The sequence below is a fragment of the Leopardus geoffroyi genome, chromosome C3 (genome assembly GCF_018350155.1).
Source record: "Leopardus geoffroyi isolate Oge1 chromosome C3, O.geoffroyi_Oge1_pat1.0, whole genome shotgun sequence".
Taxonomy (NCBI): domain Eukaryota; kingdom Metazoa; phylum Chordata; class Mammalia; order Carnivora; family Felidae; genus Leopardus; species Leopardus geoffroyi.
The window spans coordinates 118,916,895-118,940,339 of record NC_059338.1 but is presented as its reverse complement, the minus strand read 5'-3'; the positions used below and the strand labels follow the sequence as shown (position 1 = coordinate 118,940,339).

Below are 23,445 nucleotides of genomic sequence, written 5' to 3'. Positions count from 1 at the left end.
TGTACTGCACAAATATTGGTTCTTGGTCTTTGTTTTCATCCCACTCTAAATGCTTTTGTAATTTTCCTTTTGATTTCTTCTTGACCCAAGTTTATTTGGAAATATGTTGTTAAGCTTCCAAGTACTTTTTTCTAGTTAATGATTTTAAATTTAATTCTATTTTGATCAAAGAAAATATTTTATATGATGTAAATTCCTTTAAGTTTGTTGAGACCTGTTTTGTGGTCCATAATATGGTCTATGTGGTAGTGTTTCATTGTGCACTTGTTAACAACCTGTATTCTGCTCTTATTGGGTGAAAAATTGTCTTCAATCAAACGTGGACTGTTTGACCCACTATGTTTTTTCAAATAGTCACTCCTTTTTGGGGTACCCTAGTTACATGTATGTTAGGCCCATTGAACTTGTCTGCTATTTCACTATTGCACTGTCCTGTGTGTGTGTGTGTGTGTGTGTGTGTGTGTGTGTGTGTGTGTGTTTGATTCTTCTTTCCCCCTCTGTTCTTTTTTGGATTCTTTATATTACTATGTATCCATTTTATCAATATTTTTTCTGCACTGTCTAATCTACTACAAATCATATCCATTGAATTTTTCATATCAGAAATTTTAGCTCTCATCTCTAGAATTTCGATTTAGATCTTTTGTAGCCACAGGAAAAATTAACTTTCTCTCAATAGGAAATGAGATATTTATCTGTCTGTATCTCTCATTTATCTATCTAATACAGAAAGTTAACATAATTTTACCTAAATTTAATTCTAATACTTTATTAACAAATGCTGATTAATTACACAATTACATATTAATAAATTAATAGTGAAAATTTTAGATTCTGAAAATATTAGAGACAAGATTAACCAATCAGGAAAAAGATTCTACATGGCTTATAAATGTTTATATATATAAACATATATATGTATATACATATATACATATAACATATATATATATATAATGCTTATTTTGATAAAGGTAATATGCATGGGTCTGCATAACTTATTTTGATGCCCTTTCAGTGGATTATGTCTTTTCTCTTTTTTTTGAATAATTACACCATTTTTAAATGATTTGAATAAATTAAAAAAATTCATATCCTCCAGCTTGAAAGCTTCTTAGAATAGTAACACATTCCAAAGTCAAGTCCAGATTTCACACCATATGAACAAAAAATATTGAGTGTCTGCTTGCTTTTCGCATTGCATGACATTGTGTAGATGTTCCTGTAACTCCAAAAGAGAAAAAACAACAACAAAAATTTATTTGTAACTCAGTAACATTTAACTTTCTTCTATCTGCTTATCTTTTTATTATTTGCCTTATCTAGGTAACTATATTTCAAGCTTTTTAAAAACATGACAAGTAGCATTATGTGCATGAAAAGAGGTACATGCTAAGGGTTTCGTTAAATTATATAATTAAACTGGTTATTTTTGTTTCTATAGCTGTATTTTTACATAAGAAGGGCAATAAGATCAAGTCTTCCAACTTGGAAAATAATATATTTTCAACAACTCTAAAAATTTAACTAAAAACATTTCTGAGATTTTTCTCATTTATCTTTGTAAACACATCTGGTGTGATTATAATTCTGGAGTTTAAATAGAGAAAAATTACTTTGTCAAAGTTAAAATTATGCGCCATCTCTCTTAGGTCAATGATTGAATAACACTGTTTCAAAAACTGAAGGAATTTTTGTTGGTAGGAAAGTTTGTGTGTGTGTGTGTGTGTGTGTGTGTGTGCGCACGCGAGTGTGTGTGTGTGTTAGGATATGTTTCAACGGAGAAAAAATGAGAAAAATATTAGTAACTCAAGTTAAATCTGAATACCGATTTGTTTTCCGTTGCTGTGATAAAAAAAAACACAAAATATGAGACTTAGATGACTTTCAGGGGTACAGTATTGTCAACTATACACACAGTGCTATACAGCAGATCCCTGGATCTATTTTGTATGTGACAAGTTGCTTTTATTTGCTGCTTTCAAAATTCTGGCATGACTTTTGACAATTTCAATATGATTTGCCTATATGTATGCTTTTTCATATTTATCCTAGTTGGAGTGAATTGAGTTTCTTGAATTTATATATTCATTTTTCTCTCAAAGTTGAGAAGTTTTAGCCATTATTCCTTCACATAGGGTCTCTGCTCCTTTCTCTTTTCATCCCTTTTTGGAATTCCTATAATATGCATGTTGTTCTATTTGATGGTGTCCTACAAGTCCTTCAGATTCTCTTCATTCTTTATTATTTTTCATTTAGCTCCTGTGCCTCAGTAATTTCACAAGTGCTATTTTCAAGTTTACTGATTCTTTCTGTTGTCTGGTCAAGAGGCATAAAGTCCGTCTAGTGAAATTTCCAATTCACTTATTTTATTATTTAATCCTAGAATTTCAGTTTGGCTCTTCTTCATTGTTTCTATCTCTGATGATATTCTTATTTTGTTCATATATCATTTTCCTGGTTTCACTTAACTGCCTGTCTGTATTCTTTTTTGAACATCTCTATAATGTTGTGGGTTTTTTTTAATTCTATGTCTGATAATTCATACATCTCCATTTCTTTAGGGTCGGTTTCTTATGATTTAATGTGTTCCTTTGAATGGGCCACATCCCCCTGCTTCTTTATATACTTTATTATCTTCTGTTGGAACTTTGGAATGTTAAAAAAATCAATAATTTCTTTAGTCTTTGCATCATGGTTTTTGCATAGGCAGGTTTTCCTTCAATCAGCACAGGTGGATGGATATTGTAGGGCTCTTTCAAGTCTTTTCTGGGGATGTATTCTCTCTGGGTATATATGCATAATCTCCTTATTGATGAGGTTTGCCAAATTCTGCTAATGATCCCTACCTAGTGTCTGTCTGTGGTACTGTAAATTCTGGTGCATGCTGAACCTTTTTGTTCCCACTGGACCCCAACCTGGCACCTCTTTCTGTCAGTACTTAAATTCAGGCAAGATAGAAATCAGTCTCCTGGGCAGCTTCCAAAAAGTCAGAACATTGTATGTACATTCCATTCTTTTCCCTACCGAGAGAGAAGTTGGGTGTTAGTGGTTTCTTTGCAATCATGCCATGACATGACCGGGTGGGGTCTGGTGACAAAGTGTCATGAATTTTCCTACCAGTTTTTATGTGGTTGGTTTTGTGCTTGCCTACAATGTAAGAACTTCTTAATTGGTTTCTGGATTTCTCATAAAGGCAATTAGTTGTGTAATGTTAATTCCACTTCTCTGAGGGGAAAATGGGTCTGAGACTTTCTATTCTACCATCTTGCTAGCTTTTACTTTCTGAACCTATTTATACAGGTTATTTTGTATTCTTTGTCAGGTGATTCATATATTTCCATTTTTAGGGGTTGGTTTCTGAAGATTTATTTTGTCCATTTTCTTTGGCTATTTTTCCATATTTGTACATTTGGAAAAACATTCACCTCTCCCAATCTTTATAAATGATAATGTACAGGGAAAAACCTTTACTGGTCAGTCTAGATAGAGAGTCTGGGGGCCTCTCAAACCTTTTCCGTGCATGTGTCTTCTCTGGATTTGTGTGTGTAGATTCCTAATTAGAGGAATTTGCTGGTTACTTTTTTTTAGGAACTCATAATCTCTTGCACCATCTGCTGTATCCTCTGCTGTACCATGGGTCCTCTGAAGCAGCAGCATGCCACTCAGTTCTTTTTTGTTCTTAGCAGCTCCCATGCATGTAGAGGATGCCAGGTCCTACCCATGGTCCAAAACAAATGAGGAAGAAGCCAGTCTGTCAGGTGGCCTACCAAAACAGCAACCAGAACACTGAATAATCATGAACTACAATTCTCCTTCCCTATGAGGGAGAGGCCACCAAGCTACATTGGCCTCTGTCTGCTGTACCATGAGTTTTCTGCAAAGCAGCATGCTGCACAGCTATTTGTTCTCAGAGGCCTCCAGGCATCTAGTTTTGAAAGTAATACATATACTCAATGTGTACATTTTGGGAAACAGAAGATTATAAAACATAAGTAACTTATAATTATACTCTTATAGAATTAGTTATTAAGCTTTTCCTGTGTTTTCCAGGTTTTTAATTCAGAAGTAAATAATATTTATGTATTTTGTCAAAGTTGAATACTATAGAGTTAATGGAATTGTTTTTCACTGGCCCTTATAAAACGAGCATATTTCATGTCAATAACAATTTTAAGAGTTCTGAATTTTAGTGGAAGCATAACATATTCTATGATTTATTATAATTTATTTATTTCTCTTTTGATTATCATGTAAGTTGCATAAAATATTACATGCTCAGCTTTGAATATTTAATGCACCTAACTACTTACCTGATTATTTCCTTTGGAAGAATTCTTGAATTAGAAGTATTTCATCAGTGTGTGTAATTATATCATTCTTAACACGTGGTGTAAGTTTACTTATAAAAGTTCTAACAACCTTCTAATACTTTTGGCTTAGGTTTTTATTAGGGTGTTAGCTTATAAAAGACACTAACATGCAGAAGAATAGTGTGTGCTATATAACAGGAAGTACCATGCATCCATGGGGAAAGGCTAGTATTTTTTTGAAATAAAGAGTGTTAGAAAATAATTTGTGCACATGGGGAAAAATTAGATAATTCACTAGATATCATGTGCCATAAATAATTTAAAAAGTCATTAAGTTAGAAAAATAGATGGCAGTAGGAAAAATATTGGTATACAATTTACATTGAAGGTTGAATTTGTAAAAGTAATGATAAAATGAAAGTAATAGTTTCAGAATAATTATCAAATAAATATTATAAAATCTGTTAATATAAAAATAGTATGCAAAATGTTATAGGAAAAACATTAATATTCTACATTTAAAAATGCAAATGGGATTTATCATATCTTTTTAAAGTTGTTTTTAAAAATACCAAAATATTAAAAACAGTACTTTTCACAGTGCTTTTCAAGTCAGAATATTGTGCACAAAAATGAAGACTGGATAATTAGTAAGTATTTTAAGGTGTACTTTTACATAAATATCAAAGAGAGTGATTAAACTAATTTAAGTATAAATAACCAATGTTCTGAAAGCGTATAATAAAATAAATCTCTTTACTTAAACAGTTTACCTACACTGGTCCATATTACATTAACATATGCCAAATGGAATATATCCTGAATCAAAATTAATTATTGTGAAATTAATGAAGTAAATCATTATCTCAAATAATGAATACATTTAATTATCAAGTAGACTAGATACAAATGATGAATGCATCACAGTATCCATATACTTTCTTGGGTCAGTCCATTTAGTATGTGATTATTCATCTCTGAAATAATGCTGCTTAAGTAATTGAAATGAAATCAATGTAGGATGGTAAGGTAGTGTTAGAATGAAGTAACTAATCAGTGTATAATTGTTAAATGGACAATTACCTTGATTAAGTAGAATTTATGATTAAAGTATATGATTGTCAGGTGAAAACTTAGAAACTTATTTTCCTATACAAATATGAAAATAATTTCTGCTATTAAATTAGTGCTACTTATAAAACACTGTCTCTTTCAGATTAGGTTAGATTATCTCTTTAATCCTCTAAGGAACTTTGTGAGATAAGGTTAGTTTGCCATTACAACTGGAAATGAGATTTTGATTGCAAATGTCAGGCTAAATACAATGGTTTACTTTCCAAACACAAAATATCCCACTGAAATGAAATATATACACCTATTTGTATATTTGACTAACCATCCCCCTCATTCTCTCTATAGATAGATAGATAAGTAGATAAATAGATAAATAGATGATAGATAGATAGATAGATAGATAGATAGATAGAGGTATATCTATATCTATCTATAGATATACTTATGGGATCCAAGTCCATAAGATATTCTGTCAAGATTTTCCTTGGCATTCTATTCTATAGATAGATAGATAGATAGATAGAGAGATAGATAGATATAGAGATCAAGATTAATCATAGTGCTAGAAAAGGATGATATCAGAGATATCATAAATATTTTTAGAATTTGGTAATCATACAATTCTTGCTATTTGAAGTATTTCCTTTAAATGTTTCTATTTGCTTGCATCAAGTCAGTCATTGATAATGCCACTGAGAATTCTTTGGTGATCCTTCTCTTATATAGAAGGAAGTCATCTGTAGATCTTCCATCTGATCTAATTTTATTCAATACTACTTTTTCCTGTGGAATAAAAGTCTTGAATATAACAATTACTATGCTTTTGTTATTCTCACCATGACACTGTAATTGTAATTGACTTTGGGTCAAATATCAATCTTTTCCTCAAAATCCCTTTTTTATTATATCAACAAGCATCAGTTTCCTTTTCTTAAATCAATATATTATAGTTTGTGTAAGAAACAATAACTAATTTTGCTAAATAATGGAAAACATCACTTAAAATTTAAGTATCCAGTAACTAGTGAGAGAAGTGCAAACCCCTTATGGGCCAAGTATACAATTTTTTGGAATGGTATAAAGGCTTGGGGAATAAAAATTAGATTATAATATTTAAACATTTAATTCCACCTAAACTAGTATCTTGACAGAATATCTTATGGGACTTGAATCCCATAGGTATCAGTAAGACTTCTGGAAGTAAATAGACAGCATATTACATGGGAGTGATGGAAGAGAGTTTAAGGAAGGGACTACTTACAAAGGTGAGGGTTAAGTTTAAGGAAAAGTACCAGAAGATGGTAAAGTGTCCAGAAACTGATAATAGTAGAAAACCACTACCATGTTTAGATCTGAAGTGGAAACATTAGTATCAGTATCTGACTACATTTTTAGGCATAAGCCCTTTGCTATAGCAGTAAGTATCTTTGGTACAGGTGTTTAGCCTCTGATACATAGTAGTCCATCAGAGAGTCAGATGCCAGAATAAGTATCTCAACTTCTCTCTTCTATAGTCCTCTTCCTTTGCCACCTATTGGCCAAATTCAAACAAAATCCAAAGGATGACGGAGCCTAGTGGATGAATTATATGAAGATTGGCATTTTAGGGCAAACAACAGAGTAGATAAATTTAGAGAGTAGGTATGCAGGACAAGCAAAATTATCAGCATCATAATTTTATCTGGAAGAGCAAACAAAATATGTTCCAAGAAAATTTGGGGTAAAATTTCAATAGGAAAACTTATCTCATAGTAATGGAAAACATACTTTAATGTTAAAATAATTAAAAGAGTGTTGGAGCACAGTATCACAATAATCACCGAAAAAATTTCATAACTTCATAACAATTTATACATGGTAGCAGGGACAATTCTAATCGATGGGGATAGGATGGAATTTTCAACAACTGTCTTGGAACTTTTATCCATTTGAGATAAAAATTCTTACTTTAGACATTATTCAACTTATAAATAATATGAAGCATTTAAATTAAAAAAATCTTACAAATTTATTGAAACAAAATATGGAATTATTTTATTAGTAATAAGGGTCTCAATTTTGAATTTATCAAAGGAATTTTAACAAGTTTGATCCCATGCAAAATGGTAAAATTTATGTGATAAAATTATAAACAAGTGAATTTGTTCTTAGGAAACTAGAAATAAATGTTTGCAATGTATATAGTAATGAAGGTTAATAATCATTATCTGTGAATAATTACTACAAATAAGAAAAAACAATAAGCCCAGTATTAAAAGTGGACAGAATACATAGCCAAAAATCATGAAAGTATACAATTAGTAAATACATAGATTTAGCCTTCAATAAACATCAAGGAGATAACAATTAAAATGATTATATTTCATTTTCAATTTATTAAAAATCTTTCAGAATTTACTATTACATGCTATATGAAAATTTTAATTAATTTTTTATAGTTTCAAGTTTTTATTTAAATTACAGTTAGTTAACATACAGTACAATATTAGGTTCAGGAGTATAATTCAGTGATTCATCACTTAGGTATAATACCCAGTGCTCATCACAAGTGCCTTCCTTAATATCCATCACCCATTTAACCCATCCCCCCCCACCCATCTCCCCTCAGTAACGCTCAGTTTATTCCTTATAGTTGAGTCTGTTTTATGATTCGCCTCTCTCTTTTTTTTAATTTTTATTTTAACAGGTTTTATTTTTATTTATTTATTTATTTTTTTTTTTTTCGACGTTTATTTATTTTTGGGACAGAGAGAGACAGAGCATGAACGGGGGAGGGGCAGAGAGAGAGGGAGACACAGAATCGGAAACAGGCTCCAGGCTCTGAGCCATCAGCCCAGAGCCCGACGCGGGGCTCGAACTCACGGACCGCGAGATCGTGACCTGGCTGAAGTCGGACGCTTAACCGACTGTGCCACCCAGGCGCCCCAAACAGGTTTTATTTTTTATTTTTTTTAATTTACATCCAAATTAGCATATAGTGCAACAGTGATTTCAGGGGTAGATTCCTTAGTGCCCCTTACCCATTTAGCCCATCCCCCCTCCCACAACCCCTCCAGTGACCCTCTGTTTGTTTTCCATGTTTAAGAGTCTCTTAAGTTTTGTCCCCCTCCCTATTTTTATATTAATTTTGCTTCTCTTCCCATATGGTCATCTGGTCTGTGTCTTAAAGTCCTTATATGAGTGAAGTCATATGATATATGTCTTTCTCTGACTAATTTCATTTAGCAATAATACCCTCTAGTTCCATCCACATAATTGTAAATGGAAAGATTTCATTCTTTTTGATTGCTTGGTAATACTCCATTATATATATGTACCACATCTTCTTTATCCATCCATCCACCAATGGACATTTGGGCTTTTTCCATACTTTGGCTATTGTTGATAGTGCTGCTATAAACATGGGGGTGCATGTGCCCCTTCAAAACAGCACACCTATATCCCTTGGATAAATACCTAGTAGTGCAATTGCTGGGTCATAGGATAGTTCTTTTTTTAATTTTTTGAGGAACTTCCATACTGTTTTCCAGAGTGGCTGCGCCAGTTTGCATTCCCACCAGCAGTACAAAAGAGATCCTCTTTCTCCACATCCTCACCAACATCTGTTGTTGACTGAGTTGTTAATGTTAGCCATTCTCACAGGTGTGAGGTGGTATCTCATTGTGGTTTTGATTTGTATTTTCCTGATGATGAGTGATGTTGAGCATTTTTTCATGTGTTGGTTGGCCATCTGGATGTCTTCTTTGGAGAAGTGTCTATTCATGTCTTTTGCCCATTTCTTCACTGGATTATTTGCTTTTTGGGTGTTGAGTTTGATAAGTTCTTTATAGATTCTGGATACTAACCCTTTATGTGATATGATATGTCATTTGCACATATCTTCTCCCATTCTGTCGGTTCCCTTTTAGTTTTGCTGACTGTTTCTTTTGCTGTGCATAAGCTTTTTATGTTGATGAGGTCCCAGTAGTTCATTTTTGCTTTTGTTTCCCTTGCCTCCGGAGATGTGTTGAGTAAGAAGTTGCTGTGGCCAAGATCAAAGAGGTTTTTGCATGCTTTCTCCTTGAGGATTTTGATGGCTTCCTGTCTTATATTGAGGTCTTTCATCCATTTTGAGTTTATTTTGTGTATGGTGTAAGAAAGTTGTCCAGGTTCATTCTTCTGCATGTTGTTGTCCACTTTTCCCAGCACGACTAGCTGAAGAGACTGTCTTTATTCCATTGGATATTCTTTCCTGCTTTGTCACAGATTAGTTGGCCATTCGTTTGTGGGTCCATTTCTGGGTTCTGTATTCTGTTCCATTGAATTGAGTGTCTGTTCTTGTGCCAGTACCATACTGTCTTGATGACTCCAACTTGAAGTCTGGGATTGTGATGCCTCATGCTTTGGTTTTCTTTTTCAAGATTGCTTTGGCTATTCAGGGTCTTTTCTGGTTCCATAAAAATTTTAGGATTATTTGTTCTAGCTCTGTGAAGAATGCTGGTGTTATTTTGATAGGGATTGCTTTGAATATGTAGATTGCTTTGGGTGGTATCGACATTTTAACAATATTTGTTCTTCTTATCCAGGAGCATGGGATCTTTTTCCATTTTTTTGTGTGTCTTCTTCAATTTCTTTCATAAGCTTTCTATAGTGTTCAGTGTATAGATTTTTCACCTCTGTGGTTAGATTTATTCCTAGGTATTTTATGTTTTTTTGTGCAACTGTAAATGGGATAGATTCCTTGATTTCTCTTTCTGTCTCTTCATTGTTAGTGTATAGGAATGCAACCGATTTCTGTGTATTGATTTTATATCCTGCCACTTTGCTGAATTCATGAATCAATTCTAGCAGTTTTTTGGTGAAATCTTTTGGGTTTTCCATATAGAGTATCATGTCACCTGTGAAGAGTGAAAGTTCCACCTCCTCCTGGCCGATTTGAATGCCTTTTATTTCTTTGTGTTGTCTGATTGCAGAAGCTAAGACTTCCAATACTATGTTGAATAACTGGCGAGAATGGACATCCCTGTCTTGTTCCTGAGCTTAGGGTGAAAGCTCTCAGTTTTTCCTCATTGAGGATTATATTAGCATTGGGTCATTCACATATGGCTTTTATGATCTTGAGGTATACTCCTTCTATTCCTACCTTCTTGAGGGTTTTTGTCAAGAAAGGATGTTGTATTTTGTCAAATGCTTTCTCTGCATATATTGAGAGGATCATATGGTTCTTATCCTTTCTTTTATTGATGTGAAGAATCATGTTAATTGTTTTGCGGATATTGAACCAGCCCTGCATCCCAGGTATAAATCCCACTTTTTCGTGGTGAATAATTTTTTTAATGTATTGTTGGATCTGGTTGGCTAATATCTTGTTGAAGATTTTTGCATCCATGTTCATCAGGGAAATTGGTCTATAGTTCTCTTTTTTAGTGTGGTCTCTGGTTTTGGAATCAAGGTAATGGTGGCTTCACAGAATGAGTTTGGAAGTTTTCCTTCCATTTCTATTTTTTTGGAACAGTTTCAAGAGAATAGGTGTTAACTCTTCCTTAAATGTTTGGTAGAATTAACCTGGAAAGCCATCTGGCCCTGGACTCTTGTTTTTTGGCAGATTTTTGATTACTAATTCGATTTCCTTACTGGTTATGGGTCTGTTCAAATTTTCTATTTCTTCCTGTTTCAGTTTTGGTAGTGTTTATTGTATGTTTCCAGGAATTTGTCCATTTTTTCCAGATTGCCCATTTTATTGGCATATAATTATTTATAATATTCTCTTATTACTGTTTTTACTTCTGCTGTGTTTGTTGTGATCTCTCCTCTTTCATTATTGATTTTATTTATTTGGGTCCTTTCCTTTTTCTTTTTGATCAAACTGGCTAGTGGTTTATCAAGTTTGTTAATTCTTTCAAAGAACCAGCTTCTGGTTTCATTAATCTGTTCTACTGTTTTGGGGGTACAATAGCATTAATTTCTGCTCTAATCTTTATTATTTCCTGTCTTCTGCTGGTTTTGGGTTTTATTTGCTGTTCTTTTTCCAGCTCCTTGAGGCGTAAGGTTAGGTTGTATATCTGAGATCTTTCTTCCTTCTTTAGGAAGGCCTGGATTGCTATATAGTTTCCTCTTATGACTGCCTTTGCTGTGTCCCAGAGGTTTTGGGTTGTGGTGTTATCATTTTCATTGACTTCCATGTACTTTTTAATTTTCTTTTTAACCTCTTGGTTAGCCCATTCATTCTTTTTTTTTTTTTCAACGTTCATTTACTTTTGGGACAGAGAGAGACAGAGCATGAACGGGGGAGGGGCAGAGAGAGAGGGAGACACAGAATTGGAAACAGGCTCCAGGCTCTGAGCCATCAGCCCAGAGCCCGACGCGGGGCTCGAACTCACGGACCGCGAGATCGTGACCTGGCTGAAGTCGGACGCTTAACCGACTGCGCCACCCAGGCGCCCCCCATTCATTCTTTAGTAAGGTGTCCTTCAGTCTCCAAGTATTTGTTACCTTTCCAAATTTTTTCTTGTGGTTGGTTTCGAGTTTCATAGCATTGTGAAAATATGCACGGTATGTTCTCAATCGTTTTTTACTTACTTAGGGCTGATTTGTGTCCCAGGATATGGTCTATTCTGGAGAACGTTCCATGTACACTGGAGAAGAATGTATACTCTGCTGCTTTAGTATGAAATGTTCTGAATATATCTTTTAAGTCCATCTGGTCCAGTGTGTCATTCAAATCTATTCTTTCCTTGTTGATTTTTTGATTAGATGTTCTGTCCATTGGTGTGAGTGGGGTGTTGAAGTCCCCTACTATTATGGTATTATTATCAATGAGTTTCTTTATTTTTCTGATTAATTGATTTATATACTTTTGTGCTCCACCTTTGGCGCATAAATGTTTACAATTGTTAGGTCTTCTTGGTGGATAGACCCTTTGATTATGATATAATGCCCTTCTGCATCTCTTGATACAGTATTTATTTTAAAGTCTAGATTGTCTGATGTAAGTATGGCTACTCCGGCTTTCTTTTGTTGACCATTAGCATGATAGATGGTTCTCCATCCCCTTATTTTCAATCTGAAGGTGTCTTTAGGTCTAAAGTGGGTCTTTTATAAACAGCATATATATAGATCTTGTTTTCTTATCCATTCTGTTACCCTATGTCTTTTGATTGGAACATTGAATCCATTGATGTTTAGAGTGAGTACTGAAAGATATGAATTTATTGCCATTATGATGCTTGTAGAGTTGGAGTTTCTGGTGGTATTCTCTGGTCCTTTTTAATCTTTGTTGCTTTGGGTATTTACATACATATATATATATATATATATATATATATATATATATAATATACACATATATACACACACATATACATATATATACACACATATATACATATATACATATATATACACACATATACATATATACACACATATATACATATATACACACACACACACACACATATATATATATATATACACACATAGATGTGTATATATATATATATACACACATAGATGTGTGTATATATATATATTTTTTTTCATCTTTTCTCCCCTCAGAGAGTCCCCCTTAAAATTTCTTGCAGGGCTGGTTTAGTGGTCCCAAACTCCTTTAATTTTTGTTTGTCTGGGAAATGTTTTACCTCTCCTTCTATTTTCAATGACAGCCTTGCTGGATAAAGAATTCTTGGCTGCATATTTTTCTGATTCAGCACATTGAATATATCCTGCCACTCCTTTCTGGCCTGCCAAGTTTCTGTGGATAGGTCTGCTGAAAACCTGATCTGTCTTCCCTTGTAGGTTAAGAACTGTTTTTTTTTTTTCCCTTGCTGCTTTCATGATTCTCTCCTTGCCTGAGTATTTTGTGAATTTGACTATGATATGTTTTGTTGATGGTCAGTTTTTGTTTAATCTAATGGGAGTCCTCTGTGTTTCCTGGATTTTGATGTCTGTGCCTTTCCCCAGGTTAGGAAAGTTTCTGCTATGATTTGCTCACATAACCCTTCTATCCCTATTTCTCTCTCTTCCTCTTCTGGGACCCCCATGATTCTGATGTTGTTCCTTTTTAATGAGTCACTGATTTCTCTAATTCTTAAATCGTGCTCTTTTCCCTTATCTCCCTCTCTTTTCTGCTTCATATTCTCTATAAGTTTATCCTCTATATCGCTGATTCTCTGTTCTGCCTCATCCATCCTTGCTGCTGCTGCATCCATCTGTGGTTGCAGCTCAGTTATAGCATTTTGAATTCCATTCTATTTTTTACTTCTTTTATCTCTGCAGAAAGGGATTCTAATCTATCTTTGACTCCAGCTAGTATTCTTATTATTGTGATTCTAAGTTCTGGTTCAGATATCTTGCTTGTATCTGTGTTGGTTAAATCCCTGGCTGTTGTTTCTTTGTGCTCTTTCTTTTGGGGTGAATTCCTTTGTTTTGCTATTTTGAAGGGAGAAAAGGAATTAATGAGGTAGAAAAATTAAAATTAAAAAAATAAAATAAAAAAGAAAAATTAAGGAAACATATTTGTAATAAAAATTAAAAATAAAAATGAATTTTTCTCTTTCTGTATTCAAGAAAAAGAAAAGAAATGAAAAAAGAGAAAAGAAAAAAAAGAAATCATTTGAAAATTTGAAAAAGTCAATACACTGTAGTAGACTAAAATAAAATGATGGAAGTAAAACAGAATTTGAAAAAATTTACATAAAAGCAAAAAATATAGTAAAAAAATAAAGAAAAATATTTTTAATAGAAATTGAAAGTAAAAGTTAAGTTTTTCTCTTTGTGCATCAAGAAAAATAAAAGAAACAAAAAAGAGAAAAAAGAAAACGAACAAAGAAGAAAAGGAAATCGTTTGAAAATATGAAAAGGTGAATACACTGAAGTAGACTAAAATAAAATGATGGAAGTAAGATAGAATTTGAAAAATTTTCACAAAAGTAAAAAATACAGTAAAAAAATTAAAGAAAAATATTTTTTATAAAAATTGAAAGTAAAAATGAGTTTTTTCTGTATTCACAAAGAAGAAAAGTAGTGTAAAAGAGAAAAAGAAAGAACGAAAATTGAATAGATGGACCTACTAACAGATTGAAATAGTACTGAAACTATTCTGTTTTCCTGTAGAAGTCAGACTATGAAGCACTTTATAGTCCATAAACAAAGTAGGTGGTGAGACTTGTGTTCTTGAAGAGTAAGGTTGGCCCAGTTGGGCAAGGCTCAGTGTAATGGCTCCGTTCTCCACTAGATGGCACTGGTAGCCTACTGGGGTGGATTGTTGGGGTGCCCATAGGTGCATATGTGCATGCACGGGTGCAGTGAAAATGGCATCACACAGCTACCCAGTCTCTAGTATCGTAACTCTGTTCTCCCTGATCAGCAATCACGCACCCATCCTCTGTCTTCAGCTTTCATGTCCTCCCCCCTTCTTCACTGTCTGTGACCAAGCCCCAGGCACTACCTCTCTCCTGAGTTTTGCCTCGGATGTGGCTGTTTTCCCCGGCCCCTTAGGAACATGAATACATCAAAAAGCCTCAAAGTATATAAAGAAATAACTGATATGTTTATAGCTAGAAACAAGTGCCATAACCATTGAAGTTAACTCTTTATATACAGTCTTCTCAGGAACTGGTAGACCGAATAGATTAAAATTAGGGACAACTAGAAACTGAACGTTACAAATAAAGAATTCACGCCATTAGATAGATGTAAAATTCCATACCCAAGAGCTGTGCCCCCTGCCGCATATAAGACGTAAGAAATATTTACAAAAATACATTATACATAGTGTTCACATAGACTCAAGGGCAAGATAAACAAACCTTAGAGTTGTTTTTAAAAGGACAGCAAAAGTACAGTCCTAATTGTTTGGAAAGTTATATCTTATTGTACCCCACTGATTAAAGGCTACTAAGAAAAACTGTCAACCATATAAAAACAAAATCACTTTACTTTAAAATATGTTAAACATAGTTAAATTAGTAGATAAAAAAAAATGTGTGATGTTGAATACATCAGAAATCAAGAAAAAAGAAAAGTGAATGATCTAGGCATTTGACACCAAAGGTTTAGGAAAAAGAAAACAAGCCCAAATAAAATTTGAAAAATAATAAAATAAGGAGAGAGATCAATGAACTATGAAACAATAACTGCACAGAACAGTGTTAGTTTTGAAATGAAATGCTGTTCAGAAAAAAATACCAATAGCCAGTAAGGAATTATTCTTCTCATGACTTCTGATGTGACAATTGGAAAAAAATAGTTTTATTGGACTTATAACTAGTCCCTAGCATGTAATAAACAACAGAAATAAAAAGAACAATGCCTAATGCTTAGTTTCTGTGAATCCTTCTGCTTTTTTTTCTTATCTTATTTACCTTAAGTAATATCAAATTTGATTTTTCATAATGGTCTAGTGATTTCCAGTTTTAGAATATGTGCCTGAGTTTTTGATGAGGAGCTTCAAAATATAATTTTTAAATAGAAATCAACTTTAATTCCTGAACATCAATGAATATAACCTTTATATAATAATAAAATTTCATCTATGTAATTCATGACTAGATCTTAATATTGTGTTATAATCCTTTGGTATATTCTTTTTTATAAATTTTTTTAACATTTGTTCCTTTTTTGGGAGACAGAGAGAGACAGTGTGAGTGGGGGAAGGACAGAGAGAGAGGGAGACACAGAATCCAAAGCAGGCTCCAGGCTCTGAGCTGTCAGCACAGAGCCCAACGTGGGGCTCAAACTCAGAATCATGAGATCATGACCTGAGCCAAAGTCATACACTTAACCGACTGAGCCACCCAGGTGCCCCTGGATATTTCTATGTTGTTTGTCATTTTCTGTGTAACCCAAGAGGAAAGGGTATAGAGATAAGAACATTAATCTTGACCTCACTGACATAAGTTCTTTGTAACGGGAAGCAGGATCCAAGGCCAAATAAGTAAAATTAGGAAACATAATGGGGGTGGGGAGGGATAGTTAAGTCTTTACAGGTAATTTGCATGATTCTTTTTCTAGTCAAAATAGTTGTATTTAAAATTTCTTACTTAAGTGGTGTTACAAATTTTTGTAATGTTATTAAATTCAGACTCTTACCTAGATGAAAATGGTTTTTCTAGATTGTCTTCATTAAGATAAACATTTGCTATGATTATTATAAAGACCATACACATTATGCAGGTAGCAAATATCCCCCTCTATGGAATGAGACTGCCTCATAGATTTTGCTGTAGTGGTTCAGCTTTTCCATTGTTGCCTTGCCTTCAACAATGAACAATTTCCATGGTTTTTATCTTCTTTGATATTATATATGCTTCTCTATGATCTATACAGGGCTTGACTTTCAAGAAAAGATTTTCAGTAGTGCAGCTCTGGAAGTTTAAAATAATGGGCTTCTTTAGTGTCTGTTTAACTTTATCCTTTTCTTATAACAATTGCCAGGAGGCTTCATGCCTCCCTTTATTTTTATTTTCTTAAATTTTCTTTTCTTTTTAAGTTTATGTATTTTTGAGAGTGAGAGACAGAGAGGGGATAAAGGGGCAGAGAGAGAGGGAGACATAGAATATAAAACAAGCTCGAGATATTTTTTCTAGATTAAAATTTTTGGTGTCGTTTTGGGGGTGCCTGAGTGGCTCAGTTGGTTAAGCGTCCAACCTCAGCTCAGGTCATGATGTCAAGGTTGAAGAGTTTGAACCACCGCATCGGGCTCTGTGCTGACAGCTCAGAGCCCGGAGCCTGCTTCAGATTCTGTGTCTTCCTCTCTCTTTGCCCCTCCCCTGCTCATGCCTGTCTCTCTCTCTCTCTCTCTCTCTCTCTCTCTCAAAAATTTTATTTTAGTTTTAGTGTCATTTTGTTTTATATAAACTGAGAATGGTTAAGAACTTTTAATTTAAAATATTTTTAGAATACAATATGTTCTTACTATAAATATACAGTGGGAATTATAAATAGTTCCTTCTTTCAAATACTGGACAAGATAGTAAAAAAAAAAAACAGTACCTTACCAAAAGCCAATAAAACGAGCTAGATTTTTCATATATTTTTAAAAAGTCAACACACAGAAAATGAAAAAAACAAACAAACATAGTAACAGGGTCATTAATCCCTCGATTTGCAATACTGAATTCCTTGATCCATTTACAATCCAAAGATGTAACTGAACAGGGTGGTAAAATCACTTTGGAAAATGACAACTATACTCAAGACAAAATAAGTCAGTCCTAAATGGATTCCATAGTGCTCTCTGTGGCCACGATTCCATTCCTGAGCCAAAGTCGGATGCTTAACCAAGGCCACCCAGGCGCCCTTGGCCAACCTTAGCCACCCAGGCGCCCTCCATGCCTCACTTTATATCCTACTGATTGACGAAAAGAAGTAAAACAGTTATGTGATAGGCTCTAGTATCATATAACCTTTCCTCTATTATCATATCGCCTTTTGGTAGAAAGTACTCTTTGCTTTTCAGAATAGAATCTATGAGAAAATTTCTTCTTGTCTATGCAATTTACAAATAATTCTACAAACATACTTTACTTTTATATCTTAAGATAAATTTATAATATCAATGTTTGGCTGTAAGAAACACAGTATAAGACAGCAGAAGTGTTACCATAAATTTTTATTTAAGCAAAATAAATTATTGGTGACAGTAGAATAACCTTTTAATTTTTTAATTATAAATTTTGAGCTCTGAATATTATATGAGTAAAGGGAGATAACATATTCTCATAAACATGTCAGCCAAATAATTGAAACGCTACTTGATTTATAGTAAAGTATTTTCCATTGTAAACTGGCATTCATTTTTTTTGCTTATGGTAAATTATGTTTACAATTGTCACCTTGTTCTTTTTTAACCATAATTTTTAAAGAGCTATGCTATTCTCTAGCTAGTTTTCCATAACACCAATATTTTTCCTTGTGCTGATACATACTCATTTACCCTATGAAATGAATGCTTTTGAGTAATTGAAAATACTTTTTAATTGTCTACTTTATAAAATGGCAAGAAAGATACACATATATCTTTATATTTATGTTATCACTTTTGTTTGGGATTTTCAGAAAAAAATATTGATATGTTTTAAAATCAACAAATCTGAAAGTCAATTTGAAATAGTAACTTTAATACATATAAATCCAGTCTATTTTATTATTTAAATTACATTTTATTGATAACGTTACTTAGGTCAGATGTCTTTTAATTTATATTGCTTTGTAACCCATTGGTATTTGTAAAGGTATTATCCAGTTCACCTTCAAGTATATCTTGGCCTTAGGGTGGCTTCACAAATTTGAGAAAATAGTGATGATAATAATAATTAAATGATTTGTTATGCAATACTATATGCCAAAACTTAGGGTTAAGTACTTTATATACACTTAATTACCATGTGTCGAGTATAGAACAGCAACTCCCAATTTTTCTATCTTAAAGATGAAAAACTTAAAGCTTAGAGAAGTTCTATAATTTATCTAAGGTCGTTTAAGAAGTGGCAAGAGCACCTGGGTGGCTCAGTTGGTTCAGCGTCCAACTTGGGCTCAGGTCATAATCTCAGGATCTGTGAGTTTGAGCCCCGCATCTGGCTCTGTGCTAGCATGACAGCTCAGAGCCTGGAGCCTGCTTCGGACTTTGTGCCTCTGTCTCTCTCTGTTTCTCCCCCGCTCACGCTCTGTTTCTGTCTCTCTCAAAAAATAAATAAACACTAAAAAGAAAAAAAAAAAAAAAGAAGTGGCAGAGTAGAGTTTTAAACCAAACCATTATGGCCTCAAAGCCACTGCTTTTAACCACTGCTATATTTAGTAGAATGCCTGGCCTGGATCAAGGCATAGTCTCCAGGGAGGCAACAGTTAAATATTCAGGGATTTTGTGAGCTGGTTGTTAAGCCACTAGCAATTTAAAATTAGCCATGGTAGGAATATTAACACAATAACAATCAGTAAATGCTAAAAATTGGGACTTGTCCCATAGTTCCGTCTCCTCCACCTGATAGTTTACTAGCATACTGTTGACTTTACTGCCAAAGTTTTGTCAATATTTACTTATGTATTAGGTTACAGATAGAAGTAAAAGATGTAAATTTGTCATTTTCTGAGTACTACCTATAAACTGCCATCCATTAAGAAATTTTCCACTAATAGTTACTGAATTAAATGTCATCTTTTATTGTCATATCTAAAATAATTTTTTATAGAGAAGAGTGTAAAATAATGAATTGTCTCTTTTATTTTCAGTGATAGTGGAAAGTGGGAAGATAATTTCTTTTGTGGCTTATATTAATTCTGGATATTGTAATATTTATAGAAATATTGTAGGACTTATGAAACTACAACCAAAAAAAGTGGTAAGTTTTAAACTTATTTATTCTCTTTAATGATAATTTAATACAACCTAATTATTGCATAGTTGTTGTTAGTTTGTCTTGTGGAATTTCTGTTCAATTTTTTTTACTATTTTTTATTGTTTCTTTTCACTGAATAGTAAGATACAGGAATGTAAGATAAGTTGTAAATTGAGTTGTAAGACATAGGAATGACTAGAAGCACATTAAGAGATGCTTAACATCTTTATTCCTCAGAAAAATGTAAATTAAAACCACAACAAGGTATCACTTCAAGCATATCAGATTGGCTAAAATACACTTAACAAATGACCCAGAAATTCCACTCTAGATATTTACTCAAGAGAAATAAAAATATACATCTACAAAAAGACTCACAAAGTCTTCATAAGCCAAAAACTGTAAGTAATCTAAGTGTCCACTAACAGTTGAATGGATAGAAACATTGTGATATATTCATACAATGGAATGCTACACCTCAATAAAGAAAGCTAATGATGCATACAAGAATATGGATGAATCTCAAAGCATTAGGTTGGGCAAAAACATCAAACCCAAAAGACTGCAGGCTGCATAATTCCAGTTTTATGAAGTTCTAGAACAGGCAAAACACTAATGCAGAGTGATAAAAAAAAGTTAGAACTAATCTTTTTTTGGTTGGTCAGGCAGTCTTCAATGGAGTTCAGTTTAATATGTAAACTTAGTTGAATTTTGCTATATTAGTTATATTTGCCATGTATATAAATTTATAAAACTTATAAAACTTATAAAAATTTATAAATTTATAAATTTATATAAATGGCAGTTCTTCAAGTGAGATATTGCTTTTGACCCCAGGATACTTATTAAAATCTTTCACCTCTTCTGAGTCCCTGTCATGTCATACTCTGAGAGCTACATTCTTTTTTTTTTTTTTTAAACTTGCTACTCATCAACTCATCCCTGTTTCCATGGTGTTGAGGTCTCTGTGAAAAGATAATTTGGACTTTCAACTTTTTCTCCAGAGATATGCATACTGAAAACCTGTAGGCCCTCTTCCACTGTTTCTAATTTGGGCCTAAATTGCTAGTTCCCTGGATCAAACTCTCTTTCCATGTTTCTTTCTTATTTAAATAAGAAAGTCTGCATGGAATTCCATCTCAGCTATTAATTCTATCAATTCTGGTCCTGGCATCTGTGCTTATTTTTTTATTCTCTGTTAGTCCACCCATGCAGCTGGGGCTGAGCTAACAAATGGTAGTTCACAAAACATTCAAAGCTAAGCTCTATTTACAAAATGCTATACTAGGACCTTGAAAAAGGGAATGAGCTCAACGTTTCCTAGACATCTTGGTGGATTAAAAAATTAGGGGCACCTGAGTGGCTCAGTTGGTTGAGCTTCCAACTCTTGATTTTGGTTGGGTTCATGATCCCAGGGTTGTGGGATCCACCCCTATATCAAATAAACTCTCTTTCTCTCTCCCTTTGCCTTTATCCCCCAACTTGTGCTCTCTTTCTAAAAACAAACTTAAAAAATTAATTCATAGATCACTAAGTGACAGTACTTTCAATTACCTTAGATATGGTGAAGTTGTCTATCAATTAACTACTGTTCTATATAGTTTAACTACATGCATAAATAACTGTTTTCTCTGATTTGAATGAAATTGCATTTTAAATACCATATACCAAAATGTTTTATGAACAGTGAATTTCTGATGATAACAGTATTTATCATTGTGTGAAATTGGTTTCATTGAACATCTATTATCTATATCTTTTACAGAAAAAAAATCAAAAACTTGTTTGTATGGGCAAACTTAATGAGAAGGAATCCTTTGGTGAGATTAGTGTTCTTCTTCAAGTTCCTTTCACATGCACAATAGTTACTGGAAAAGAGGTTGAGATGGCAATCATTGAAGATAAGGACCTATTTGGTAAGTACATACATGTCTTTTATACCATTTTATTTGATGAGTTTTTGACAATCATGGATATATTTCACAGAAATATTAGGACACTCAAGTAAGTATGTGTGTATATATTTTATTTACATAAGCAGTATACCTGTAAATAGCCTCCTTTAACACCTCATAGTCTGTCTGATTTGATTGTGCCACTTTTAGAATGTATTAACAGTTTTTTCTGCTAATTCCCAAATTACCATTAATGGCAACATTCCTTTCCTTTATGAAGTATCTTTTGGTTTGTCATCTCTACAAATATTGCTTCTATGTTTCTGGTTCAGGTCAAGGTATACTATCTTCCAGTGTACAACCTAGATCAAGTGTATATGAAGATCATGACTTGTGGTGTTTGAACCTTTATCTGAAATTCTAGCATTCTGAAAATATTAAAAGAATAATCTTTTAATATTCATGCAGCCACCAGTATTTGGTCCTTCAAACATTATACTCAAGTAGTATATGTACTTGACTATGAAGGATAAATGAATAGGTGTTAATAAGTAGTGACATAATAAGATATTAAAGAAAGGTAAAATTTTTGTATAATAAAACGAAGAATATCAAACATCAGATAAAAGATAAAAAAGGAAAAAATCATAGAAATTAACATGGGTGAGAAATTTGCTTTAAATAAACATTGTCACTTAGAAACACTTTCATGATTATCCATGTATGATTGATTGAATCCCTTTGTCTTGAATTTCAAGGATTTTTTAAAATGTTTTTTAGGGAATATTTACTCTCTACTTGCTTAACTGTAATTTTGCTTCACTTCAAACCCGTATATCTGTTCCTAAAAGTTATAAATCTGAAATAGCATTGACTAATTTTCTTTGTTTCTGTGACATTCAAATAGAAACCCTCCTCAAGGTAAATATCACTTAAAAATAAATACTAACCACCAATTAAAATTACAATATTCTCACTTGTTATAGGCTAGGTTTTTCTTTTCCTATACTAATAATGTTAACTGGTGCAAGGCAAATACACTGTGGACTCATTTATGTAAATCAACATTTCACACATGAAATTACTGCTTTCAAGCATGTATTAGAATCTTCTTTGCTGCCTGGCAATCTAAAATTAAAATAGATGGCTTAGTATAAGCTTTAGTTGCATTTTTTATGTGTGCTGTCCATACTTAAAATTCCCTTCTATGTTTTGTTCATTTAGGACTGATGTTATAAAACTGCTGACATGTTGTGTGCCTAATTAAGCATTTCCTAGACAGAAATGTTCTTACGGACTATATTTTGCTTGTTTTGTCATGACTTATAGGAAAATAAAATATTTTACAGTTGGCCTTTTAGCAACACAGGTTTGAATGATGTGGGTCCACGTTTACATGGATTTTAGAGAGACAGAGTGCTAGTGGGGTAGGGGCACAGAGAGAGGGAGACACAGAATCTGAAGCAGTCTCCAGGCTCTGAGGTGTCATGACAGCACAGAGGTGGACGCTGGGCTCAAACTCATGAACCCTGAGATCATGACCTGAGCTGAAGTGGGACGCTTAGTGGACTGAGACACCCAGGCGCCCCTATTTTTGCATTTTCATATTACTTCATTCTTTTTCCATCTGTTTCACTCCTTATCATCTGATATATGAATCCATCTCTGTAAAATAGCGTAGGGAAGAATTTAAGAGAAAGTAAAATGTGCTTTAAAAAATATCACGTTGATGAGAAATGGAAGCATTAAAGTAGAATAATAAACATGAGCAAAACCCAGAATATGTCAGCTTGTAATCAGGATGGTATTGTTATTATTTGGTGTATTACATTGTATTTAGGAATAATT

At 33.3% G+C, this 23,445-nt stretch overlaps 1 protein-coding gene across 1 annotated transcript in view; it reads left to right on the top strand.

The window, feature by feature from the left end:
- Positions 1–23,445, top strand: part of CNBD1 (cyclic nucleotide binding domain containing 1) — a 396,262-nt gene that overhangs the window by 352,644 nt on the left and 20,173 nt on the right. The window contains exons 9-10 of the mRNA XM_045454541.1: positions 19,596–19,705; positions 21,468–21,618. Of these exons, the coding sequence (XP_045310497.1) occupies positions 19,596–19,705; positions 21,468–21,618 (261 nt within the window). The remainder of the gene's footprint in view (positions 1–19,595; positions 19,706–21,467; positions 21,619–23,445) is intronic.